Source organism: Balaenoptera ricei, chromosome 15 (assembly GCF_028023285.1).
Source record: "Balaenoptera ricei isolate mBalRic1 chromosome 15, mBalRic1.hap2, whole genome shotgun sequence".
Taxonomy (NCBI): Eukaryota; Metazoa; Chordata; class Mammalia; order Artiodactyla; family Balaenopteridae; genus Balaenoptera; species Balaenoptera ricei.
Window position 1 is genome coordinate 73,163,430 of NC_082653.1, and position 21,516 is coordinate 73,184,945.

General features: G+C 54.2%; 3 protein-coding genes across 6 annotated transcripts; 1 reads left to right on the plus strand and 2 right to left on the minus strand.

The window, feature by feature from the left end:
- Window positions 1–1,614: 1,614 nt before the first annotated feature.
- Window positions 1,615–6,105, minus strand: CD2BP2 (CD2 cytoplasmic tail binding protein 2). 4 transcript variants are annotated; one of them, XM_059898793.1, is made up of 7 exons: window positions 6,014–6,105; window positions 5,376–5,479; window positions 5,019–5,151; window positions 4,734–4,891; window positions 4,214–4,649; window positions 4,026–4,132; window positions 1,615–3,938 (listed from the first exon to the last, which is right to left on the minus strand). In XM_059898793.1, the coding sequence occupies exons 2-7, from the start codon at window positions 5,451–5,453 to the stop codon at window positions 3,828–3,830; spliced, it is 1,023 nt and encodes a 340-aa protein (XP_059754776.1). In that variant the 5' UTR covers window positions 5,454–5,479; window positions 6,014–6,105; the 3' UTR covers window positions 1,615–3,827. The 4 variants fall into 4 exon arrangements, with proteins under 4 accessions (XP_059754776.1, XP_059754778.1, XP_059754777.1 ...); XM_059898795.1 differs by lacking the exon at window positions 6,014–6,105 and adding an exon at window positions 5,874–6,005; XM_059898794.1 differs by lacking the exon at window positions 6,014–6,105 and adding an exon at window positions 5,830–6,005.
- LOC132349894 (uncharacterized) lies at window positions 5,631–7,857 on the plus strand. The gene is made up of 4 exons (XM_059898709.1): window positions 5,631–5,657; window positions 5,785–6,178; window positions 6,685–6,767; window positions 7,071–7,857. Exons 1-4 carry the CDS (start codon window positions 5,631–5,633, stop codon window positions 7,686–7,688), a joined length of 1,122 nt encoding a protein of 373 aa, XP_059754692.1. The 3' UTR covers window positions 7,689–7,857.
- On the minus strand, window positions 7,848–18,561 carry TBC1D10B (TBC1 domain family member 10B). The gene is made up of 9 exons (XM_059898790.1): window positions 17,536–18,561; window positions 14,476–14,575; window positions 14,063–14,170; window positions 13,857–13,963; window positions 10,514–10,628; window positions 10,322–10,387; window positions 9,913–10,102; window positions 9,431–9,585; window positions 7,848–9,342 (listed from the first exon to the last, which is right to left on the minus strand). The coding sequence occupies exons 1-9, from the start codon at window positions 18,477–18,479 to the stop codon at window positions 8,743–8,745; spliced, it is 2,385 nt and encodes a 794-aa protein (XP_059754773.1). The 5' UTR covers window positions 18,480–18,561; the 3' UTR covers window positions 7,848–8,742.
- Between the last annotated feature and the right edge of the window lie 2,955 nt (window positions 18,562–21,516).

A 21,516-nucleotide genomic window follows, 5' to 3' on the forward strand; every position in this document is an offset into this window, starting at 1 on the left:
TCACTGGTCTCCCTGGAGAGTCTGAAAAGAGAGAAGGGCATCACTGGCCAGGCCTGGAGAAGTGAATTATTTGTCCTGTTCTGGGAGCAGGCTGGAGCCTAGAGCCTGGCGTCGGGGGAGGCCGGAAGGAAGGAAAGCAAAGGCAGTTGTGGAGCTGGAGGGGCTGGCTCAGGCCAGGCCATGGAAAACCTTCTATCAGCTTCAAGCTTTTTAACTTTGAGGGCAATGTGGAGCCTTTAAAAGTTTCAGTGAGGGGCTTCCCTGGTGGCACAGTGGTTAAGAACCCACCTGCCAATGCAGGGGACACGGGTTCGAGCCCTGGTCCGGGAAGATCCCACATGCCGCGGAGCAACTAAGCCCGTGCGCCACAACTACTGAGCCTGCACACCACAACTACTGAAGCCCACGTGCCTAGAGCCCGTGCTCAGCCACAGGAGAAGCCACTGCAATGAGAAGCCCGTGCACCGCAATGAAGAGGAGCCCCCGCTCGCCGCAACTATAGAAAGCCTGCACGCAGCAACGAAGACCCAACACAGCCAAAGATAAATTTTTTTTTAAAAAGTGATGCCTATTTAAAAAAAAAAAAGTTTCAGTGAAAGGCAAGGGACTTCACTTCTGTGGTCTTCCTCCCCCAAACCCATAACCCAAATCTAATCATGGGGGTAATACCAGACAAGCCCAAACTTTAGGAATTTGACAAAATACCTAACCAGCACTCCTCAAACTGGTCAAGGTCAGTGAAAACAAGTCTGAGGACCAGACGGAACAGAGGAAGCTAAGGAGACATGACAGCTAAATGTCTTGCAGTGTCCCAGACCGGGACACTGAAACAGAAGAGAGGCATTAGGGAAAAGCTAGTAAAATATAAAGTGTGAGGTTTAGTGAACGGTAATCCATCCATAAAATGGAAAGTTAGCCAACAATAAAAAAGAATAAAGTACTGTTACACATTACATGGATGAATCTTGAAAACATGCTAAGTAGAAGAAGCAGACACAGAAAACACAGAAGACCACGTATGGTATGATTCCATTGTAGGAAATGTCCAGAATAGGCAAATCTACAGGGACAGGAAGTAGATTAGAGGTTGGCAGGGCCTGGAGGGTGAGGGGGGGTGGAGAGGAATAGGGAGGAACTGCTGACGGGTGGGGTTTCTTTTAGAGAAAAATGTTCTAAAATGAGATTGTAGCAATGGTTGCACAACCCTGTGAATGTAAAAACAATGGTACTTTAAATGGGTGGATTCTATCTCAATAAAGCTGTTTAAAAATAGCAAGGTCATTGGTTCATTGGTTGTAACAAATGTACTACTGAAAGATGTTAACAATAGGGGAAGCTGGGTGAACTCTCTGTACTATATTTGTAAATTTTCTGTTCATCTACAAAATTATTCTAAGATATACAAAGCTTATATAAAAATTATATATGTACACACACATAAATATATACACAGTTTGCTTTTTTTAAAGGCAAGGGAGTTAAGTGTTGACAGGGGCTTGAAATAGGGACATGGCAAAGGGAGAATTTACTGATGCTCATGAAGGAGAGGCATTCAGCTGGATGGAGTGTTAGTTTCCTATTGAGGCTATAACAAATGACCCCAAACTTAACAACTTAAAACAACACGATTTTATTAGTTCTAGAAGAGGTCAAAAGTCCAAAATGGTTTTCACTGGGCTAAAACCCACAGTGGGGCTGCATTTCTTTGTGGAGACTCTGGGAAGAACCCGTTTTCTTGCCTTTTCCAGCTTCTACAGGCTGCTGCATTCCTCGGTACATGGCCCCTTCTTCCATCTTCAAACCCAGCCGTGGGTATAACATCTTCATCCCCCTCTCACTTTGACCCGCCTCAGTCCCTTTCATGTAATAGGACCCTTGTGGTTACACTGGGCCCACCTCAATAATCCAGAATAATCCCCCCATCTCGGTCATTAACATAATCACATTTCAAGGTCCCTTTTGCCATATAGTCATATATTCACAAGTGGCCATCTCTGGGGGCCCTCATTCTGCCTACACATGGTGTCTTCAGGGAGGTAAACACAGGAGGCTGTACGGGTGGGGAAGGTGAGGTCAGCTTTGGATTGTGGACCCCGGGGTGCCTGTGGGACATCCAGGGGAACTGCCCCCCACAGCTTCCATCTATTCACCAAACACTAAGTACTTCCCATGAGTCGGTCATTGGGGATATAAACGTGAACACTGTATTTCACTGGTCCTAAGACATCTGTTTTTCACTTTGGAACATTTCTGAAATCAGGAGGCAGCTCTGAATCAATGACATCTTACAACTGCAATGCGCAGGTTTTTCTAACTGACACATAAAGTAAGACATCTTACAACTGAAGGCGTCTTGAAGTCAATGAAATCCAGGTCTGGGCTGGCACTAGAATGGGCCTAATTATGGTAGTAGTTAATTATTATACAAGTTGGGTGCCTCACTAGAGCATCAAGTATCCCCACGTCGCCCCTGCAGCCTTCCCTGGTTCCAAGCCTGACTCCTTCCACCCTCCCATCTGCCCCCATGGCTCTGGTGCTTGACTCTCCCATAGCTAACGGACTCCACCAGAGCCCCGGCCACACCCACGCTCAGCTCCACCACAGCAGGGTCCACGAAACGGCCCCTTTCCCCAGGTGTAACCTCAGTCCTGGAGTCAGGCCCAGTGGTTTTCCACCTGGCTGCACATGGGAAACACCTGGGAGCTTTTTAAAGCCCCCAAACACCAGGCCAGTACCTAGATCAATTCATTCAGAAACTCTGCGGAGTGATGTTACAGCTCCCCATAAAACTCCAACAGAGAGCCAAGGTGGAGAGCTAACCGGTGTGAGTGAGGAGAGGGATGAGGCAGCACCGGTGGGAGCTGGGAGGTGTTTGGTTCAGACTATACAGTTATGCGTATAAGTCTTCCTCCCAATCCCTCCCCCTGACTCTGAGTTCCTGGGAGGGGACCAGTCCAGTTCTCTCAGTTCCCTCAAGGCACTAACCAGTGTCAGACACATTGTTGGGGCCCAGGAAATGTAAGCTACAGGGCTTCCAAGGCCAGACAGAAAAGGCCTGGTGCCAAGAAAGGTCTTCGAAGGGAGCCCACTGGGTCTGGGCCCGCCCTCTGACGCGCTGTGTAACCTCCAGTGAGACACTGCCCATCTCTGTGCCTGTACAAAGCATGACTGGCCCAGGTGGCCTTGAAAGGTCCTTCAAGTGCCAACATTGAGTCTAGACTTTACCTAAGAGGCCGTTTCTATCCACTTCTAAGAAGTCTGAGACAGTGGGGAGCCAGTGAGTATCAGCTTTCCTGCTCACTCCCAACAGATGTCCCAGCCTTTCCAGGCCTAAAGTCTCCACTTCTGGGGCTCTGTCCTGCACTGGCTGAAAGGCAGAGCATCTTAGGTCCTAAAAGCCAAAGACCTAAGAACAGCAAAACAAGAACCGCCAGAGGATTCTGGAGAACGGCATGTGAGTGGAGAAATTTTTAGATGGTGAACAAAATCCAGGTTGGGAGACCACAGGACACCTGACAGGCCCAGCTCTGCCCCGAGGACTGGTAAACAAAGGTGAGGTGGTTCAAGGGACCAGAGACAAACTCCCAAGGAGGAACTTCAGGAGAGGAAACACTCAAGGGCCAAAGCAAGTCCAAAGGGGTCTGGAAAAGGTCCCCGGCTTCTGGCCATCAGCCCAGCCAAGGTCCTAATATACAACTAAAGGCTTTTATTGGGAAAAGGAAGTTGACTGAAAAGTGGCCCCCAATATCCTCACTGCCTAAGGCAGCCGGGGCCTCCTCCACAGAATCCAGGAAAGAAGAGGCCACCAAACTCGGCCCTCAGTAGGCTCAGGTGTAGAGGTCAAAATCAATCCGTTTGGAGTTGTAGAACTGTCCGCCGGGGGCGTCCAGCTTCCGGCAATAAACACCGTCCGGGAAATAGCCTTCATTCACCCAGGTCTGCAAGAAGAGAGGGCAGAGCTCGGGGAGGACTAATGGGGTGGGGGGAGGGAAAGAAGAGGCAAAGTGAAGAAGAAAGGAGCTTACCTGCATCTGGGTGCTGGAGAAGGGCCCATACAGCTCAGCATCCCCTGTGTTCTCCCACTTATATTCCCACATCACATCGGCCAGACCATCTCCAGGCAACTCTGTTTCTAAAATAACAGGCAGAGCCATCTGGGCCTCAAGGGGCCTGCCCCTGCCCACAATACCCCTCCTCTGCCCTTCAATCTTACCTCCTCTCTGGGCAGGGGTTGGGGTCTCCAGCTCCCCCTCCGCCACTTCCTCAGCAAACATGTCCAGGGAGGGTGGGGCTGTGGGGTCACGGGGTCCCTGGGTCTGGCACCCCAACCCCTTCAGCCGCATGGCCAATCGTTCCCTTGTCTCCTGATACACTCCGAGGTTGCCCCGAGCCACCATCTGGTCAGCCAACCCGGAGAGCCGGTCCAGGCGCTGGGGGGAACTGGGCCGCGCAGGCCCCTTGCTGCCCCCTTTGCCTCCTCCTCGGGCTCCCAGACGCCTCAGTGCCCCAGCCACTGTCTCTCTTGGCAACATCAGCTCCAGAAGGCCCTCCAGGAGGGCTTGGGCGCTCATTGGTGTCTGGCCCAAGCTGTCCTCCTCCTCTGAGTCTGACGGCGGCCGCTGATTAGGCGGCCGCTCCCTGATCTTTACCTGCAACGTGAAAATGGGAGGGTTTTATTTCTGACAAACTGCCAGCAAGGCCCAGGCCCAGCCATGCCAGCCTCTGGACCTCACCCAGTCAATGTTGTCCAGCCAGCTGTCTCGGATCTGAGCTTCCCGGTTCAGGAAATAGTTGCCATCAGCATCAAAGTGGCCTTCCTCCATCTCTTCCTGCAGGTTGAAGGGTGTGATCCGCACACCTCCCTCACTGGGGAGTGTGGCTGCTTCCTGACCTGCACCAAAGACAGAGGCGTCCCATGCTAGGAATGCAAAAAAGAGACAGGAGCCTCCTGTGCTCTGTGACCTCAGAAGCCCCTATTTGTTCCTCCAGCAGAAAGTCAACTCTTGGCTATAGCTCACCTTCTACATCCTCTGAGGCCAAGATGTCATATTTGCTGGACCCTTCATCATCATCCTCCTCATCGCTGTCCAAAGAGTGTTTGCCTTTGAAGCGGCTCCCAGGACCTCCTGCCCCAGCCACAGGGTCCACCAACTGTGGGCAGGAGTCAGAAATCGAGAGAGATGCAGGTTACCGGCTATTACTCAAAATACTCTAGGATCTAGACTCAAACTGAAAATCCTGCAAATCCATTTCTCAGAGCACATAGAAAAGCTAGCCCTTTCCACCTTTTCTTTGTCCCTCCAGATTTCTCCTGGCTTCTAGCTTTTTTTCCTCCCCTCACTCCTCCCCAGAACGCAGGAATCTGGCCCCCTCACCTTTTTCTTGGGGACACTGATTTCATCCTCATCATCCTCATCTCCCACGCCTTGGAAGGTCACTTTCCTCTTTGGCATGACTGGACAGAGGGGCCTTTCTCAAGCTGAGCCGAGGAAAAGGGTGCAGATTAAAGGAACTGGATGAGGAGAATACTCACCACGAGAGAGTCTCCCGCACAACAAATCTTTCCCTTGGTCGGTACTGGATCCAGTTTGCGAGGGGAGGGAGCACAGAATCAGGGGCCAAAAGGGCAGATGGCACCCAAGAGGCCCCAGGACTTGGTCTGGCATCCGAAAGAGCTGCTGAAGCGGGGATGGAGAGGTGGACGCGCGGAGGAGCTCCCCACGGGCACCCCCACCCTTGAGACGGGCTCCCCCGCGTGACCACCACCATTCCCGGCCCCCGCAGTCCTGGGCGCGACGTTGCTCCGCGAGCAGATACCCGCTCAACCACCTCCAGCTTCCTCGTAGCCCGCGGGGCCCCGGCGAACCCAGGACCTGGCACCCTGGAAGCCCCGCTCCTCCCGGCGCCGAACTCCCAACTCCGTGGGGTGACCCCCAACTGTCCTGGGCTGTGTACAAATCAGAGAGGCGGCAGAGCCACGAGGACTCCAGCAATCCCGCCGGCGCGCGCTCACCTAAAGACCCAGGAAAGGCGGGGGAATACAGGGAGACAGGTTTTCGCCAGGTCTACATCCGGGGCACCCGCCCGCCACCACCCGGAAGAGAACTGAGGAAGGCGCCAGGGAAGGCCGGAAGTGGCTTCACTCGTCTTAGACGACTAACTGAAGGAGCGGGCGGAAGTACGCGCTGAGCAGGGAAAGACACCCCCTCCCAGAAGTGACGTGAGCCGTGTGGGGCGACGATGGCGAGCAGAGGGGACGTATGAACGCCTAGACCCTGATCGGACGAGAGGGATGGCCGGAAGTGGTCTCGATTCCCTCCTACAGCAGTAGAGGCTCTGGGGAGAAAGCGGAGCGCGCTTTACCTAAAGGGGCGCCCAGAGTCACGTTGGCGGGGCAAAGTCCCAGCAGGGCCGCTGGGTCCTTGCCCTTGTTTCCCTTTCCCCGGTTGAGTCTCCTTTTCTCCAGGGCTGGCTCTGCGCCTTTCATCATCTCATTAGAGATCCTGCCTTCCTACTCTCAGCGTCCCGTTGTCCGCCCTCTCCTAGTTCGAGGTGCGGCCTTGCTCTTGTCCCAGAAGGGATGCTCGGTTCTCCTGGGGCACTTTCCCAACCCAGCTCCTTTTAGGACCCAGGGGAAGTCATTTACCCCACGCCTACCCCCTGGGCAATTTCCTGGTTTCTGAGGTGGGAAGAGCCATAATAGGAGAGGTGGCAGTGGCACCTGTGCCCAGTACCGAGGCCGTAAGTTCCTTGTGCCCTCATCTCAGGTAGGCCTGGAAAAGGGCAGTAGTGGATACCCGTGCCCCCCCCCCTTCAAACAGGACCCCAGCCCAGCAGCCCCTGCCCAGGTTTTGTAATCTGTCCCAAGGGGCAGAGCTGGGGTTGGGAAGTGGGAGTAGGTCCCAGTGCTCAGGGTACAAGACCTCTACCTCTTGAGGATACTCAGTCTGAATCCCAGTAGGCCAAGGCTGTGCCCAGAAAGAGCCTACTGGAGCCAGAGGAGGGCACTGGGGGCAGCTGGGGTCCCTAGGATAACCAGATGGACCACCCCTCCTTTCTCCTGCCCCTAGGGTTTCCTCCCAGATTGGACTACCGTGAAACTGCACCAGAAGTCCGTGCTCAGTTTCTTCCGTGGGTACAGAACACAGGCTCCGGACTGGGAAGGCATCCTGCTGAAGAAGGGGGCCAGAAATACCAGCTACCAGCACCGCTGGTTCATCCTCCGGGGAAACCTCCTCTTCTACCTGGAACACCAGGCTGACCCACACACCCCTGAGCCTCATCCTGTTAGAGAACTGCCAGGTGGAGCCACACCTTGGGGCCACAGAACCCTACGCCTTTACCATCCTGACCCCAGGGGTAGAAGGGGGGCAGGCCTACAAGCTGGCAGCAGAAAACCAGAAGCTGGGAGCCTGGCTGTGCTGCTACGCCCCCTGGAGGCCCAGCACCAGGAGCTGTGCCAGGCAGCTGGACAAGAGACCAGCTCACCCCCAGAGGACTGGGGCTCCCCACAGTACAGAGAGGGCAGTACCCTCTCCAGCTTGCAGGAGTTGCACGAGCACTTTGGGAAGGAGATCCGGGTGCTGCAGGCGGCGGGCACACAGAGGGCTCCAGGAGGCCAGTGCAACGGGGGCAGCGGATCCCAGGCAGAGGTGGAGCGGGAGCTCAACCACTGTGTTGATGAGTGACTAATAGACCAAAGGCCAAAAGGTACCTACCTGCCGAGACCAGAAGACCAGCCGATTGCTTCAAGAGACACCCAGATCCTGACTAGCTCCATCACTCCCTCCCTCCTTCCTTGTCCTTATTCTAACCCCCTTCATCAAATAACAATGCAGGAGACAGGCCCAGGTACAACAGCGGGTTCTTTTCCGGTTCCTCAAAGCGCCGCACAGGGTGGGGGCAGAGACAGAAGAAAATGTAAACATTGGGTTCCACCCCCTGGAGCTCAAGGGAAGACCCCTTACCCAGGTAGGGGCTGGAGGGTTGGAAGGGAACAAGGTGAAAGGTGGGAGCCCTGGTGAGACAAAGCAGGGGAGGCCTGAGAATACAGAGAAAGGTAGGTGAAGAGGAAGGAGAGCAAGGAGGGTGGTGGTGGGGAAGTGGGGGACACTTCCTGCTCCAGTGCATGTCCCCTTAAATAAACCAGCGTGCAAGAACACGGTGGAGGAAAACCAAAGGACAGAAGAGAGTGAACACCCCCACCCTGGGCCAACCAGGTCCTCCGTACATAATTACAACACGGAGATGTCCAGAAGGAGAACACGAAGAGCCTGGGCCCCCCGCCAGGAAGTGGGGGGAGACAGGCAGGACTGAAGAAGGGAAAAGGAACCCAGCTCCACTTCATGGGTAAGGGGAGTGACTGGAGTGTAAGAATCTGAAAACCGCTGACTCCCATCGCCAAAAGTCACCCCTGTGGTGACAAAAGGCCAATCAGGACAGCACCTGGGAAGGGATCCCAGAGGGAATCAGGGCAGGAGAGACAGAGACCCCAGCTGGGCCTAACTGGAAGCGAGGGCTCCAGACTTGTTCACTGCTGCCCCAGAGAAATGCAGCTGCCCCACGTACTCTGGCTGTCCTGGCCATGTAGGAATCAGCAGCTGGCAAGGAGATGGGGAATCAAGCCACTTTCCTCAGAAGAGGGACAGCCTGCCAAGGGGGCTGGGAGCAGCACCCCAGGCCAAGGCCTGCTCTCGGCTGAGGGAAAAAGAGGGGCCCTGCAGTCTAGCCCCAGGGCAGAGGTCAGAAGTAAGCATCCTGCCGGGCCTCTGATGCTGAGGGCCTGTCCCCGCCATCCTGGGGGGCGGGGGGTCCATCTGCCTTCCGACGCAGCGAGAGCTTCCTGCCCTGAGCCTTCTTCTCCTGCTTCTGCCGCTCCTTCTCCTGCTTCTGCCGCTCCTTCTCCTGCTTCTGCCGCTCCTTCTCCTGCTTCTCCCGCTCCTTCTCCTGCTTCTGCCGCTCCTTCTCCTGCCTCCGGGCCTCCTTGCTGGGAGCCAGTGGGGTGCTGTTGCCAGTAGGCGAAGGAAGGGATGGACGCAGTCCCTCAGCGGTGACCAGAGGCCCTGGGGCAGGCCCAGCACTGGCCCTGCGGACAGGAGGGGGTGGAGAGGGGGCCCCTCCAGCTGCCCGGGAGCCTCGGCTCTTGAGGCCAGGGAGGCTGAGGAGGCTGGAGGAGGGGCCCAGGGGTGGCTGCTGCCGCCGACGCTCCTCATGGATCGCCCGGGAACCGTGTAGTCTCCGTGAGGGCCGATACTGCAGCTCGCCCCGGGTTTCCCGCCACTTCTTGAGCTGGGCTGAGTTCTCTCGCTCAATCAGTGCTTCTGTCACTGGGAGGTTGGTCACCTAGATGGAGAAGAAATGGGTACCGGAATAAGGTTGGGGGTGGGGATGGGCCAAAGCAGGTGTGAGTTATGCTAAGGCTAGGACCTACCTCATGCACCAGGAAGTCCTCCTGCATGCACTGCTGGGGCAGATTGCGCAGCTGCTCCATAGTTTCATACATGCCTTGGCAGGAGCGCAGCTTCTCCACAGAGCCCAGCGTGTGCCGCAGCAGCACCAGGGCCACCCGGAAGATGATCTTGACGCCTGCAGGGTCCAAGGAAGAGAGGCTGGATGATCAGCCCGGGATCTCAGCCTGTCCCATTTAGGAGGAACTCACAGCCCCCATCCCTGTCTACTGCCAACCTTACAGATGAGGAAACTGAGGCCCCAAGAAGGGAAACAAGCTGCCATGGGTTTTAGGTTCCTGGGAGGTAAAGCAAGCTGTGGGCTGGTGGCAGAGCCAACAAGATCAGGCCTCAGTTTCTCCAGCCCCCAAGACAGCTTCCAGTGAAGCCTCTGTCAGCAGGCCACCCTCTGGCAGCCACCATGGAAACCGCAGCCCCGTCATGGCCTGAATGGCTACAGAAGTACCTTCACAGAAGAACATATCCCAGACACGTAGCACTGAAGCCCAGGGAAGGGTGCGGGCAAAGATGCACATGAACCATTCTGTCATGTACAGCACGGGGTCAATGCGCTGCCGTCGCAGGTGCCGATGTGCCAGTGGGGAGGCCCGGCGCAACAGCGCAAAAAAGATTTCTCCATCCAGTTGAATGGCCTCCTGGAAGTGGGACAAACCATGAGAAGAGGCCTGCTGTGGACCCTTGGGGTAGAACCGGCCCTGGTAGTCAGTACCCATCCACAAAGTGGGATCCTCACCTCAGTGGGAGAGGCCCAGAACAGAGGGACAGAATGGTACAGCGTGGGGCAGCACAAGGACCACCCTGCAGTCTTGGGGAAAAGTCACAGCCCCAGTTGCACCCAGCCTCCAGACACTCACCAGCCCTGCACTATAGTAACCGGGGAGGTACTTGTCGCAGATCTGCACCAGGCACCAAAAGGCTTGCTGAGAAGGGCAAGAACAAGGAGGGAGTGATGGGGCCTGAGAAACAGGGAGGAGGGAGCTCCCCCATCACCACTGCAGGCCAAGATCCTCCCAGCCCCTCCCCAACCAGGCCCAGCGTCTGCTGACCTCAGCAGGCATGTGCATGAGCAGCACTGCGGCCACGGGGGCCTGAGCCTGGCAGTAGCCCTCGTCAGGCCGGTAGATAGTGTAGGCCTTCAGGATTCGATACAGGTCCTGTTGCCTGTGGGTATGGGGAAAGACCATGAGGAAAGTCACAGGAGTTGGGAGCTCTCGCCCCCAAACTAACCCGCACCCCCCCCAGAGCCCCCCTATATCCTGTGGCAGATCAACCCCAGAGCTTTACCACCACACACCTCTATCCACCTTCCTAATCCTGCCTATCAAGCTTAAGCCAAAGACTCAGACTGTAACCTAAGCTTTGTTCCAGGCTCTAGGCTTCCGCCCTTGCCTGCACACCCACGTGCTCCCCACCCATGTCCCCACACGGGCTGTGCTCTGTCTGCCCCCATCCCGTAAACCTTCAAGGTCATCTTCTTCAGGAAGCTTTTCAATAGCATCAGCCCTCCTCTGGCACTGTCTGAATGCTTTTACTGCCCCAGAGCAGGCGCTCTCCCAGGGCAGGCCCTGCCTTATCTGTCTGACTGGATTTCATCAGTTCCCCCGGGGCAGAGCCCTGGTTCTCGGTGTAGGCTTGGGAAGCCAGCTGTGCCTCAGACCTTTCTCTTGTCTCTGCATCCAAAGAATAAACTCTCTGCCCTAGATCTGTTCCTCTCCCCTGAGGGTGCCCCATCGCTGTGTGTGGGAATCCCATCCCCTCAGCCCCACATCAGAAAACAGCGAGCCTTCCATCACTCCCCACAGCTAATCATCAAGTCGTATCAACACTACCTTCTGAATTTCATTCACGTCTATTCCCTCTCTCCACCGCCACAGCCACTGAGCAGCTCAGACCTTCATCTCTTAACCAGGACGATGTAATAACCTCCCAGGATCCTCTCCCTGCCTCCAGTCACACACTCTTGACCACTGCTTACAGTAGTGTTTCTCAAAATTCAGTCACTGAAGTGTGACCTTCATTTGTGCTTTATCTGCACACCACCCCACTATTATTTTTTCTCCACTTTGTAATAACGTCCATGAAATGACAGGTTTGATATACTAGTTATTTCATCTAATATGTATTAAAATAAACATGTAACTTCCCTAAGCTCCCATGCTACATTCACCCACCTGCCTGCTTCTGTGCCCCTGCCTTCTCCCCCGTTGCTATGGGTGAACTATCTGTGATCCTGGCCAACCACAGCCTTTCCACTTGGGCACTGGGTCCCATCCCCTCTCGCCTACACAGGCCATCCCTCCAGCAACCTTCCCATTGTTTGTGCGTCATCCATTTTTCTCTAACTACAGAGGCTGGCATACCAACATGTCATTTCTTCTAGCTTAAAAAAAAAAAACACCTCTTGTGACTTCCCTGGCGGCCCAATGGTTAAGACTCCATGCTTCCACTGCAGGGGGTGCGGGTTCGAGCCCTAGTCAGGGAAATAAGACCCCACATGCCACAGGGCATGGCCAAAAAACAAACAAACAAACACCTCTCTCTACCCAACCTTCCCCTCTGAATACCACACCATTTCTTTCCTACCTATTCAGCCAAACCCACCTAGAGTACGGACTTGCTATCTTCAATTTCTTTCCTCCCATCCTCCAGTCAGGCTTTAGCCCACTGCTCCACACAAAACTGCTTTTATCAAGGTCACCAATGACCTCCACATTGCTAAATCCAGAGGTCGATTTGCAGACTTCACTTTACTTGACCCGTCAGCAGCATTTCATACAGCTGATCCCGAAACCCCTCTTCACTTTGCTTCCAGGAATCACACTCTCCTGGTTTTCCTTATACCTCACCAGCTTCTTCCAGGCTCCTTTACAGGTTCTTTCTCATCTTCCCATTCTTGAAATGTTGGAGCTGCAGGGCTCAATCTTTGAACAGCTTCCTTTCGTATCTACACTTGCTGCCTTGATGACCTCATCTAGTCCTATGGGTGAGATCTGGTCCCATCTAGAGCCTGACAACTCTCAATTTCCAATCTGTCTCCAGTTTAAACCTCTCCCTGGATGTTGTGTCCATTGTACATCCAGCTTACTTGGCATCTCCATCTGGATATCCAGTGAGTATTTCAAACTTCACATTCCAAAAATGAGCTCCTGATATACCCTTCAAGCCTATTTTCCCCCCAGTTTTCCCCATCCATATCAGTATATTGCAACTCCATTCATTCTAGTTTCTTTCTAAGACCAAAAACCTTAAGAGTCTTCCTTAATTACTCTCTCTCTCTCTCACACACACACACACACACACACACACACACACTCTCTCCACATCTAATCCACTGGCAAATTCTTTTGGCTTTACCTTCAAAATATATCCAGTTTCACAGCTACCATCCTGGTCTATCTATCATCATCTCTTTCCTGGATTATGGAAATAGTCTACCTGGTCTCTCTGCTTCTGGCCTTGTCTCCTATAGTCTATTGTCAGCACAGCAGCCAGAAATGATCCTTTTTTTTTTTTTTCCAGCCGCACTGCACAGCATGTGGGATCTTAGTTCCCCGACCAGGGATCAAACCCATGCCCCCTGCAGTGGAAGCACAGTCTTAACCACTGGTCAGCCAGGGAAGTCCCAGAATGATCTTTTTAAAACACAAGTCAGATCAGGTCACTTGTAACCCCATCTCGGCTCACATTCTCTTTTCCCCTTTCTTGCTTTAAACTCTTCTATTTACCACCATTGTACATACAACATACTTTCATTCTTTATTTTATTTATTATCTACCCTTACTAAAATATAAGCCCTGAGGGGGCAGCTGTCATCTGTAGCTAAAACAGTACCTGGCAGATAGCAGGCGCTTGACAAATATTTGCTGAAAGGATGAACTTACTGTTAAAAAAAATGTCCATCAACATGCTCCCACAAGGAGCTGAGAACCACCTAAAAACATCGCACACCACTAGGAAGCGATATATAGCCTTCGTGAGGAAGCCGGGCAAACAGAACAAAGATCGAAAGGCCTGGGCACAGCATTTAAGGGCCCTTAATTGCTTTTCCAGCCTCAGCTCTACCCAACCCCACTGCCCAGACACAGCTTACATAACCCCCAAGCCAGGAAAAACCTGCCCCTTGCTCTGCTCCCATCTATCCTTTAAAATCTAGTTCAAATGCAACCTCTTCAATGAGCCCTTGATGTGCCTCCCCTTCCCCTCACCAGCACCCCACCCCACCCCACCCCCATCACCCTGAGTCACAGTCTCCCTCCCAGGAGACTTCCTTCAACATGGCTAGACACTCAATCCATTAAGGACCACTGCTGTAGAAGTTCTGGAAGGCAAGAACTGCTTTCAACCCAGCCCTGTATCCACCACTGACTCACGTAGTCAGGTCGCCTTACCCATGCCCGCCTCGAGCAGCAAACATCTCATGGAAAGGGAACTGACGGTGCAGGTCCTTCTCAATCACATCCAGCCACTTAGGGTCCCCAGGAGCCCGTTCCAGCTCCTGCAGTGGGACAGCTGAGATTATCTCAGGATCTGGGGGAACTGATGATACCCTTCACACAGACTGTCACACGTCCCCACACCCTGGAGCTGTGCGCACCTCAAACTTGCCCGGGTTCTGCTCCAGGAGTTCCTTGCTATTGGACAAGTACTGCCAGGCCTTGGCTCTGAGGGAGGATGGGATCCCCTTCCGGCAGCGCAGTTTCACCTAAGGCAGAGTGGCAGGCAGGGGAACAGCTTCAGTGGCAGGCACAGCCTCCAAGCTTTCCCCAGCAGTCCTCGGGCTCCCTGGGACACTTGCCCCACATCCCATAGGCTTCACTCCACTGGACCCCGCCTGGCCTTCTATCTTTAAAGCTACTCCTCCCCCCAGGCCCAAGTACCACCTACCCCCAACATGGTCCGGAGAGCAGATACTATCAGGTTCCTGGGCCTCCCCAGAGCACAGGGGCCCACCCTGTCCTCCCCACCCCCACCATGTCCATTGCCCTGCCCACCACAGCCTTCTCAAACCTTCTGGAAACGCCGTGACAGCCACTTATCCCAGTGACTGAACATCTCCAACCATTTGAGCTCCCGCTGCCGAGCCACATCCACAGGAATGGAGCTCTCTCTGAGGATATGGGGAGTATGGAAGAGGTCAGTAGCAGTAGTATAAAATCTAGATTACTGGGGGAACTGAGGCAAGCCACCTCCCCAAGCTCAAAAATGAGAGATCAGACCATAAAAGCATTTTGTGAGCTACCAATACCAAACATTAGGATGTCTGGTCATTCTGGCCATCCAAGGTCCTAGTTCACTACACTAAATGGAATTTCCTTGGAATCTCTGAACAGAGATCACATTCTCATGTTGGATCGCTACACAGAGGCTGTGTTCAAATCCCATTTCAGACACATACAAGTTTGGGGAGAGAGCACGGAATATTGAAAAGCTACACTTTGCATTAGACCTGGATCCAAGTTCTAGGTTTGCCACCTATTCACTGTGTGGCCTTGGGCAAGTCACTCTCTAAGCCTCAATCTCCTCATGTGTAAGATGGAGAGAAAAACAGTATCTACCTAAGAGGTTATATGAGATAACACATAGCAGCGACTCAGTAAGTAACAGCAATTATTATCCATAAAATAAAATACATAACAAACATACTTCCCTGTCCCCTTAGAAGCAACTGTCTGAGTTTCCTTCTACCAGACTCAAGATCCCTTGCACCATCTGCAATTTCCGCTACCTCCTCCTCCCTGAAATCACCCCACGTTCCCAAGCAAATGAAGCTCTCCTTGCACTGTTTGCTCACTGTTCTGTCAGAGCTTCGCACTCACGATACCCCATCAGTCTTGAAACAGTTAGTTGTAGGAGCCAGTACCAGGTGAGTGGAATGGAAGAAAGAGCTTGGGTTTCCAGATAGACCTGAGCTCAAAGCCCAGTTGTCCCTTAGAAGTTGGGGAGTCTTGGCAAGTGATAACCTAAGTTTCTTCCTTATAAATGTAAAAAGGAATGCCACCACCTACATCACAAAGTTATGAGAGGACTACTGAGAAACTGTATATAAAGAACTGTTAAATGGGAGGTTTAATGTTAGTTTCTTTTGTCCCAGAAGCTCCTTACACTAAAAGGTGATTTCTCATTAATCTCTATCATAAGGCAATTCCAAACTCTACTAAAGGCCAGGAAGAGTAAGATAACTTTCCTGCCCTCAAAAGGTCACAAGCTAGCAGGGGAGATAACTGCAATATGTGAGGGAAATGCAATGACAAAGATGCACAGAAGAGGCACCTAATTGGAGGAGGGTTAATGGATATCAAGGAAGGTTTCCTGGAGGAAGGGACATCTGAGGTAATCCATGAAGGACTGAGTAGAACATGGCAGGGAAAGACCGGGAGAAGGGCATTCCTGGCTGATAGTACAGCCTGAGTATGAAGGGAGAAAGGCTACAATCACTTCAACAGGACCACAGCACGCAGTGCATGGTGAGAAGGCAGTGGAAAAGAAGACCAGAGAGGCTGGCAGAGCCAGATCATAAGGAGCCTGTGTGCAGGCTAAAGCGCTTGGACTTTATCCTGTGGACAGTGCAGAGCTGCTAACAGCTTTTAAGGTAACGTGTGCCACAGTCAGCCTTGCCTCAGAAGTAGATTCTGCCAGCATGGAAGATGGATTTTAGAGGGACAAAATTAAAAGCAGAGAATTAGCACCCAGCACGGTGCCTGGTACACAAGAGGGGCTCACTAAAATCCAATTCAATCCAAGTTCCTCAGGGCAGCAGAGTATTGAGGAGAGTGCCATTGGTCACACAGATCCAAATTATTTGAGTGGGGCAATTCACTCAACTGCTCTAATCCTGTTTCTTCATCTATAAATTAGGTACAGCAATGCATCCCTCATGCATGGGAAAGCACCAGGGTCAAACTTCAGTTGCCCTCCCCACACAGGACCGAGAATGTTGGTACTCAAAGGTTTTCTGATTTTTTTGTTGGATTATAATCCCTCCCACAGGGCTTCCCCCAACACCAGGCAGGTCCCCCTCACCCCAACACGCACAGCCATGACTAAATCCTACTCATTCTTCACGATTCAGATCAGTCCAGCTGAATTCCCAGACTGGGAAAAAGATCCCTTCCCTAGCTGCTCACAAAACCTTGTGATGATCTCCAGGCTAAACCTAACATATTGTATTGAAACCAACTGTTTAAGTATTTGTCTCTCCCTCTAGATGATGAGCACCTTGAAATGATTATTTTATCCTTAGTACCCAGCACAGGGCCTGGCACTAGGGGTTCTCAGGCAATGCTGTAAACTGAACTGACCAGCAGGTTAAAGGGGTACAAGAACAATGATCCAAAGAGAGGGAAGGAAGAAGTCAGAAGCAATCACATCCTCACCTCAGAAGTGACTCAGGCCCCTGGAGGGAACTAGGAAAGAGTAAGCCCGGCTGGGGAGATGAGGAAATGGGGAAGAGGCCTCCTCCACCCCCTTTCCTTCAGTGAAAACACAAGACTGCTCTTCTGTTTCACACAGGGGCCCTACCTTCAGAGTCTCTCCTCCATCAAACAGACTTCCCCACCTCACCACCCCATCAGACCTAGGGCTATGGGGGAAGGGAGGTGCCTGCATCCCTCCAGACTTTCTCTCTAAGGAACCAAAGATCTCTACTAGAACCCCTGTCCAGCCAACCCTCCAGAATACCTGACCTGTAGCTGGAGTTTCCCATCAAGGAGCTGGGACAACCTGAGGTATCATCTCATTCAACCTTTCACTTCACAGAGGAGGAAAGTGAGGCACTAACTCAAATGTGGAAGGCACTAACTCAAGGGCACACACACACCAAAGGCAAGGCTTAGGCTCAAGCCCAGAACTCCCGACACCTGGTCTCAAACCCTAACACGCTGGTGCCACAGAAACCTCAGGAAGCTCTAGGCATGATAAGGATTGTTAAGCATGCCATTCCCACTAATCACCCCGTGGATCCTCAGAGGAGGATGGGCAGCGAGAGTGTGGGCAAGGTGTATCATCCCCCCCACCCTGCAACCTCTACTTCCCTGAAGCAGGCCCGCTGGGTGTCCACTGGGTACTCACAGGCTGCCCGAATACTGGCTGCCCCCAAGGAAGCCGTACTTGTCCGTCTTGCGCAGGGCCAGCCCATTTATCTCCGAGTCTGAGCCCATGGAGCTCACATCATCCGCCAAGGACTCTAAGGTCCCAGACATGAGGCTCACGGAGTCCAAGTAGCTCAGAGTGTCTGGGGCCTGCCCTCGAGGCCCAGAGATGCCAGGTCCCAGGCTGGACGTGGAGCCTAGGTCCTGAGAGTTTTCAGCAGGCTCCGGAGCTGGGGTCACCGTCACGACAGCTGCCAGAGCCTCACACGTCCCTGAAGGGCCTGTGCCAGGCCCTGAGGGGTCCTCTGGAGCCTGTCCTGTTGATGCTGATGCTGCAGCTCCATGTCCACTTGTCACCTGTCCTGCTGTCACTGCTGCAACCCGTGCAGTCACTCCTGAGGCCACTGTGGTTCCCGGCTTGGGGGCAAGCGGGGGTTTGGCGGTCAGGGCCCCAGGAGCCGTTCTTGAAGGGGTCCTGGTGCGGGTCCCGGTGAGGGTACCTGGCCCAGGATCGGGTGAGGTTCTGGCCTCCTCCGTCTTCGGAGAGTCTGCCCCTGGGGCCAGAGCCATGGACCTCTCGGCTCCTGCCACAGCCTCGGGCACCAAGGGCTCTGGGTCGGAGACTTGCGCCCTCAGGGCTTCGGGTGAGGCCTCCAGGGTCAGCCCCACCTCCGTGCTGCCGGTGACTGTTGGGGCGGGGGCCAGGGCCGAGTCCGAGGTCTGGGTTGGACCCGGTACCCATGCGGGCCGCGCCTCCCCGGGGGCCACCAGGGTGACCGGGGCCGAAGTGGCCGTGGTCACTGGCGGCCCCGGAGCTACCACCACGACGGGCCCGGCCCGGGAGCCGCGGGGCGGCGGCGACGGGGCCGCGGGGGCGCCATGACGGCGCGGCGGGGCCACCAGGGGCGCCGGGCCCGTCTCCATGACCGCGGGCCGCCCCTCACATCCCCCCGCCGCGGCGGCCGCAAAAGGCGCCGCCCCTCAGGCCGCTCCCCACCGCCCGCCGAGGAAGGGGAAAGGGCGAAGGGCGCGGCCCGGCGCGCGCCGGGGTCGTTGCTGGCGCGCGGGCGGCCACCCGGCGCGCGGAGCCAGGGCACGGGTCCCGGGGCGCCAGGCGCCGGGGGTCTCGCTCGCTCCCTCTCCCCCCCTTTCGCACTCTCGCCGCCACCCCCTCCCTCCCGCTTCGGGCGAGCGGCCCACCTCGCGCCTGCGCACAAGCCCCGGTGCTGGCCAAGCGGCCAACGTTTCGGCGCTTCACGCCTGCGCGCGGGCGGCCCCATCGCGCTCCTTTTTTCCCCCGCCTCGTCAGAGGGCTTGGACGAATAATAGGAGAGAGAGAACTGGGTTTCTGCCAATCGTTGGAAGTGTGGGTGGGGCTGGAGGTGGGAAGGGGGTGGGTAATTTGGGAAGAAGAAACAGAGAAGGCGGAGATTATAAAACCAATGAGAGGGCGAGTGAAGGCAGGAGGAGGCGGGACGAAGGGAGTAACTAATAGAAAAGCGGGAAGATGAACGTCCTGGCCAATAAAGATGGCTGAAGAGTGAAAAACTGTGGAAGGAGGCGGGTGCTGTGCGAGAAGAGGCGGGCCTGCCTAATAGGAATAGTTAAAAGGGAGCCAATGAAAAGGGGAGTAGGCGGAGGTCAAATTGACAGACAGTGATGTCTATTTGGGCGGTGACAGACAGCATCCGCAGTCAATAGGAGCTGAGGGATTCTTTGGGTCTCCCAAGAAGGTCAGGAAGAAATGACAGCTGGGAGGGGAGGGTCAAATTAGCGATTAATCTGCCTCGTCAGCCAATGAATGCGTTCTCTCACTTTAGCAACAGGAGGAAGATAGACAGCTGTCTCAGCCAATGGCAGCATCCAAAGGGAAGGGGTGCTGCCAGCAGGCAGTGCCAAGCCAGGGATGTCGGTGACAACCGGAGACAAGCGCGGGAGGAGGGGGTGACAGTTGGGGACAGCGCGGAGAGGGGGCGGGGACCGGGGGCATGGGTGCAACCGTTAGCCAATAAGAGCGCCACGCTGCCCTGCCTGAGTCCTCTCGTGGGCCCCATTCTCTATTCAGCTCGCAAGCCCACCACAGGGCACTTGATCCAGTGCTCTGATCGGGTACTCTTGCCTTTCACTCAGTCTCTAATTCTCATCCCAGCCCGCAACAAATCCCAGGCGACTATAACCAGAGCCCCAAAATCCTATAAGTGACTCATCTCTCTGGATCCACCATTTCCTGTGGGTATCCCAACCGCCAAGTCCCTCTCCTCAGCCCCTTCTATCTGAGCTCTTCCCCAGGATCTGGGCTCCGGTTCCTCGGAACTCATCCTCTGAGTGCCCCCTCCATTCTAGTGGGGATCCCAGACCCCAAATCATGAATTCCCAATACCATGAATTCCCACATCTGTGTTCTTATTCTTTTGGGGATCCAGGACCCATTCCATCAACTCCTCTCTCCTCATTGATACACCCCTCTGTGCTCCTCATTCTCTGCTAAGAAATCAGACCCCAATCTCATGAGCCCTCCAGGCTACCCTAGACCACAAACACAAAGCCCTGACTTTACCAGCCCCTCCTCTCTCTGGCCCTCATTCCCCTGAGGTCTAGGATTCAGGATTCAGCACCAGGAGGGCTCCAATTTCCATACAAAGTCCACCATCCTGAAATTTCAGTCAGGCCGAGCTCCCAGCTTCCCAGTTACTTGGTTGCTGAGTTCACTGAGGCTCCTTACTCCCAGCTCAGACTCAGATCCTGTGAACTCCAGTGTCTGAGATATGCCGCTCCCGATCTCCTCCTCCTCAACTTCTCCACTTTCCATTTGGCCCAAGCTTCCTAAGCACTTCCCCCATCCCCCTCTTTGGAGTTCTCCTCCCCTCCCAGAACCCAGTAATAAGTGGGCTTCTCCCTGGGCCTGGACCCCCATGGTAACCGTATAAGGTTAGGCAGCTGTCGACTGAGGCAGGGAGGGGCCAGTGCAGGAGGCCAAGGGCAGCTGCTAAGTTTAGGGTGGCTCTGTCTCTCTTCTTAGAGACAACAGGTGCCTGGACCCCAGTGACCAGAAAAGCAAATGTCTTAGAGGCATTGGTATGAGGCTGGAGGAGGGGGAGGGGAGGAGGAGACTTCCTCAGGACATCAGGTCCTAGAGGGAACAGGAGGAGGAGGAGACACGGGTGTCCTTGCCAACCTTGGGCCTCCTGGGGCTTCCTCACCCACAATTTCCGCAGACCTCCACTGTACAGAATGGACTGGGGCACTGAGGCCCAGAGGGGTGGGAGAGCGTACCTCAGAGTCACACAGTCAGCCTAGGTGGTTCTTGCCCACATTGGAGAGAGAAGCCATTGGCCATCCCAGCCACCAAAGAGGAGGTGACCAATTAGCTTCCCTCTTGGTGTCTTTGACTCCCCTCCTCTGAGTTCCAACTTTCACACCAGTATCCAAAAAAGTGATTATAGACTCACACTAGACCATGTCCTTCTCCTGTTTCAAACCTTTCCAAGGCTCCCAAGGTCTCAGCCCTCAGCATGGCGTTTGAAGACCCTCCGGTGTCTGATGTCCAGCCCCTTGTATCCTCTGCTCGAGCCCCATCCCAATTCTGGCGAACTGAACACTTCTGATCTTTCACTTCTCCAGGCCTTTGCCCATCTGTGCCCTCCACTTAGCATGGCTGTTCCTCCACTTTCACCTGACTCACTTCTACCAGCCTTCATAATGTCATTCCCATACTCCTAGATAGGGCTGCTATGCCCTCTACTTCTGTACTCCTGACCAGCTGGTTTGTCATTTTCTGCATTTACCCTGTCTCCACAGCTAGACTGTAAGTTCTACCAGGGCAGGGCCTGAATATTAATTATAATGATTATGGGAATTCCCTGGCAGTCCAGTGGTTAGCACTCCAGGTTTTCACTGCCGAGGGCCTGGATTCGATCCTTGGTCAGGGAACTAAGATCCCACAAGCCATGTGGCGCAGCCA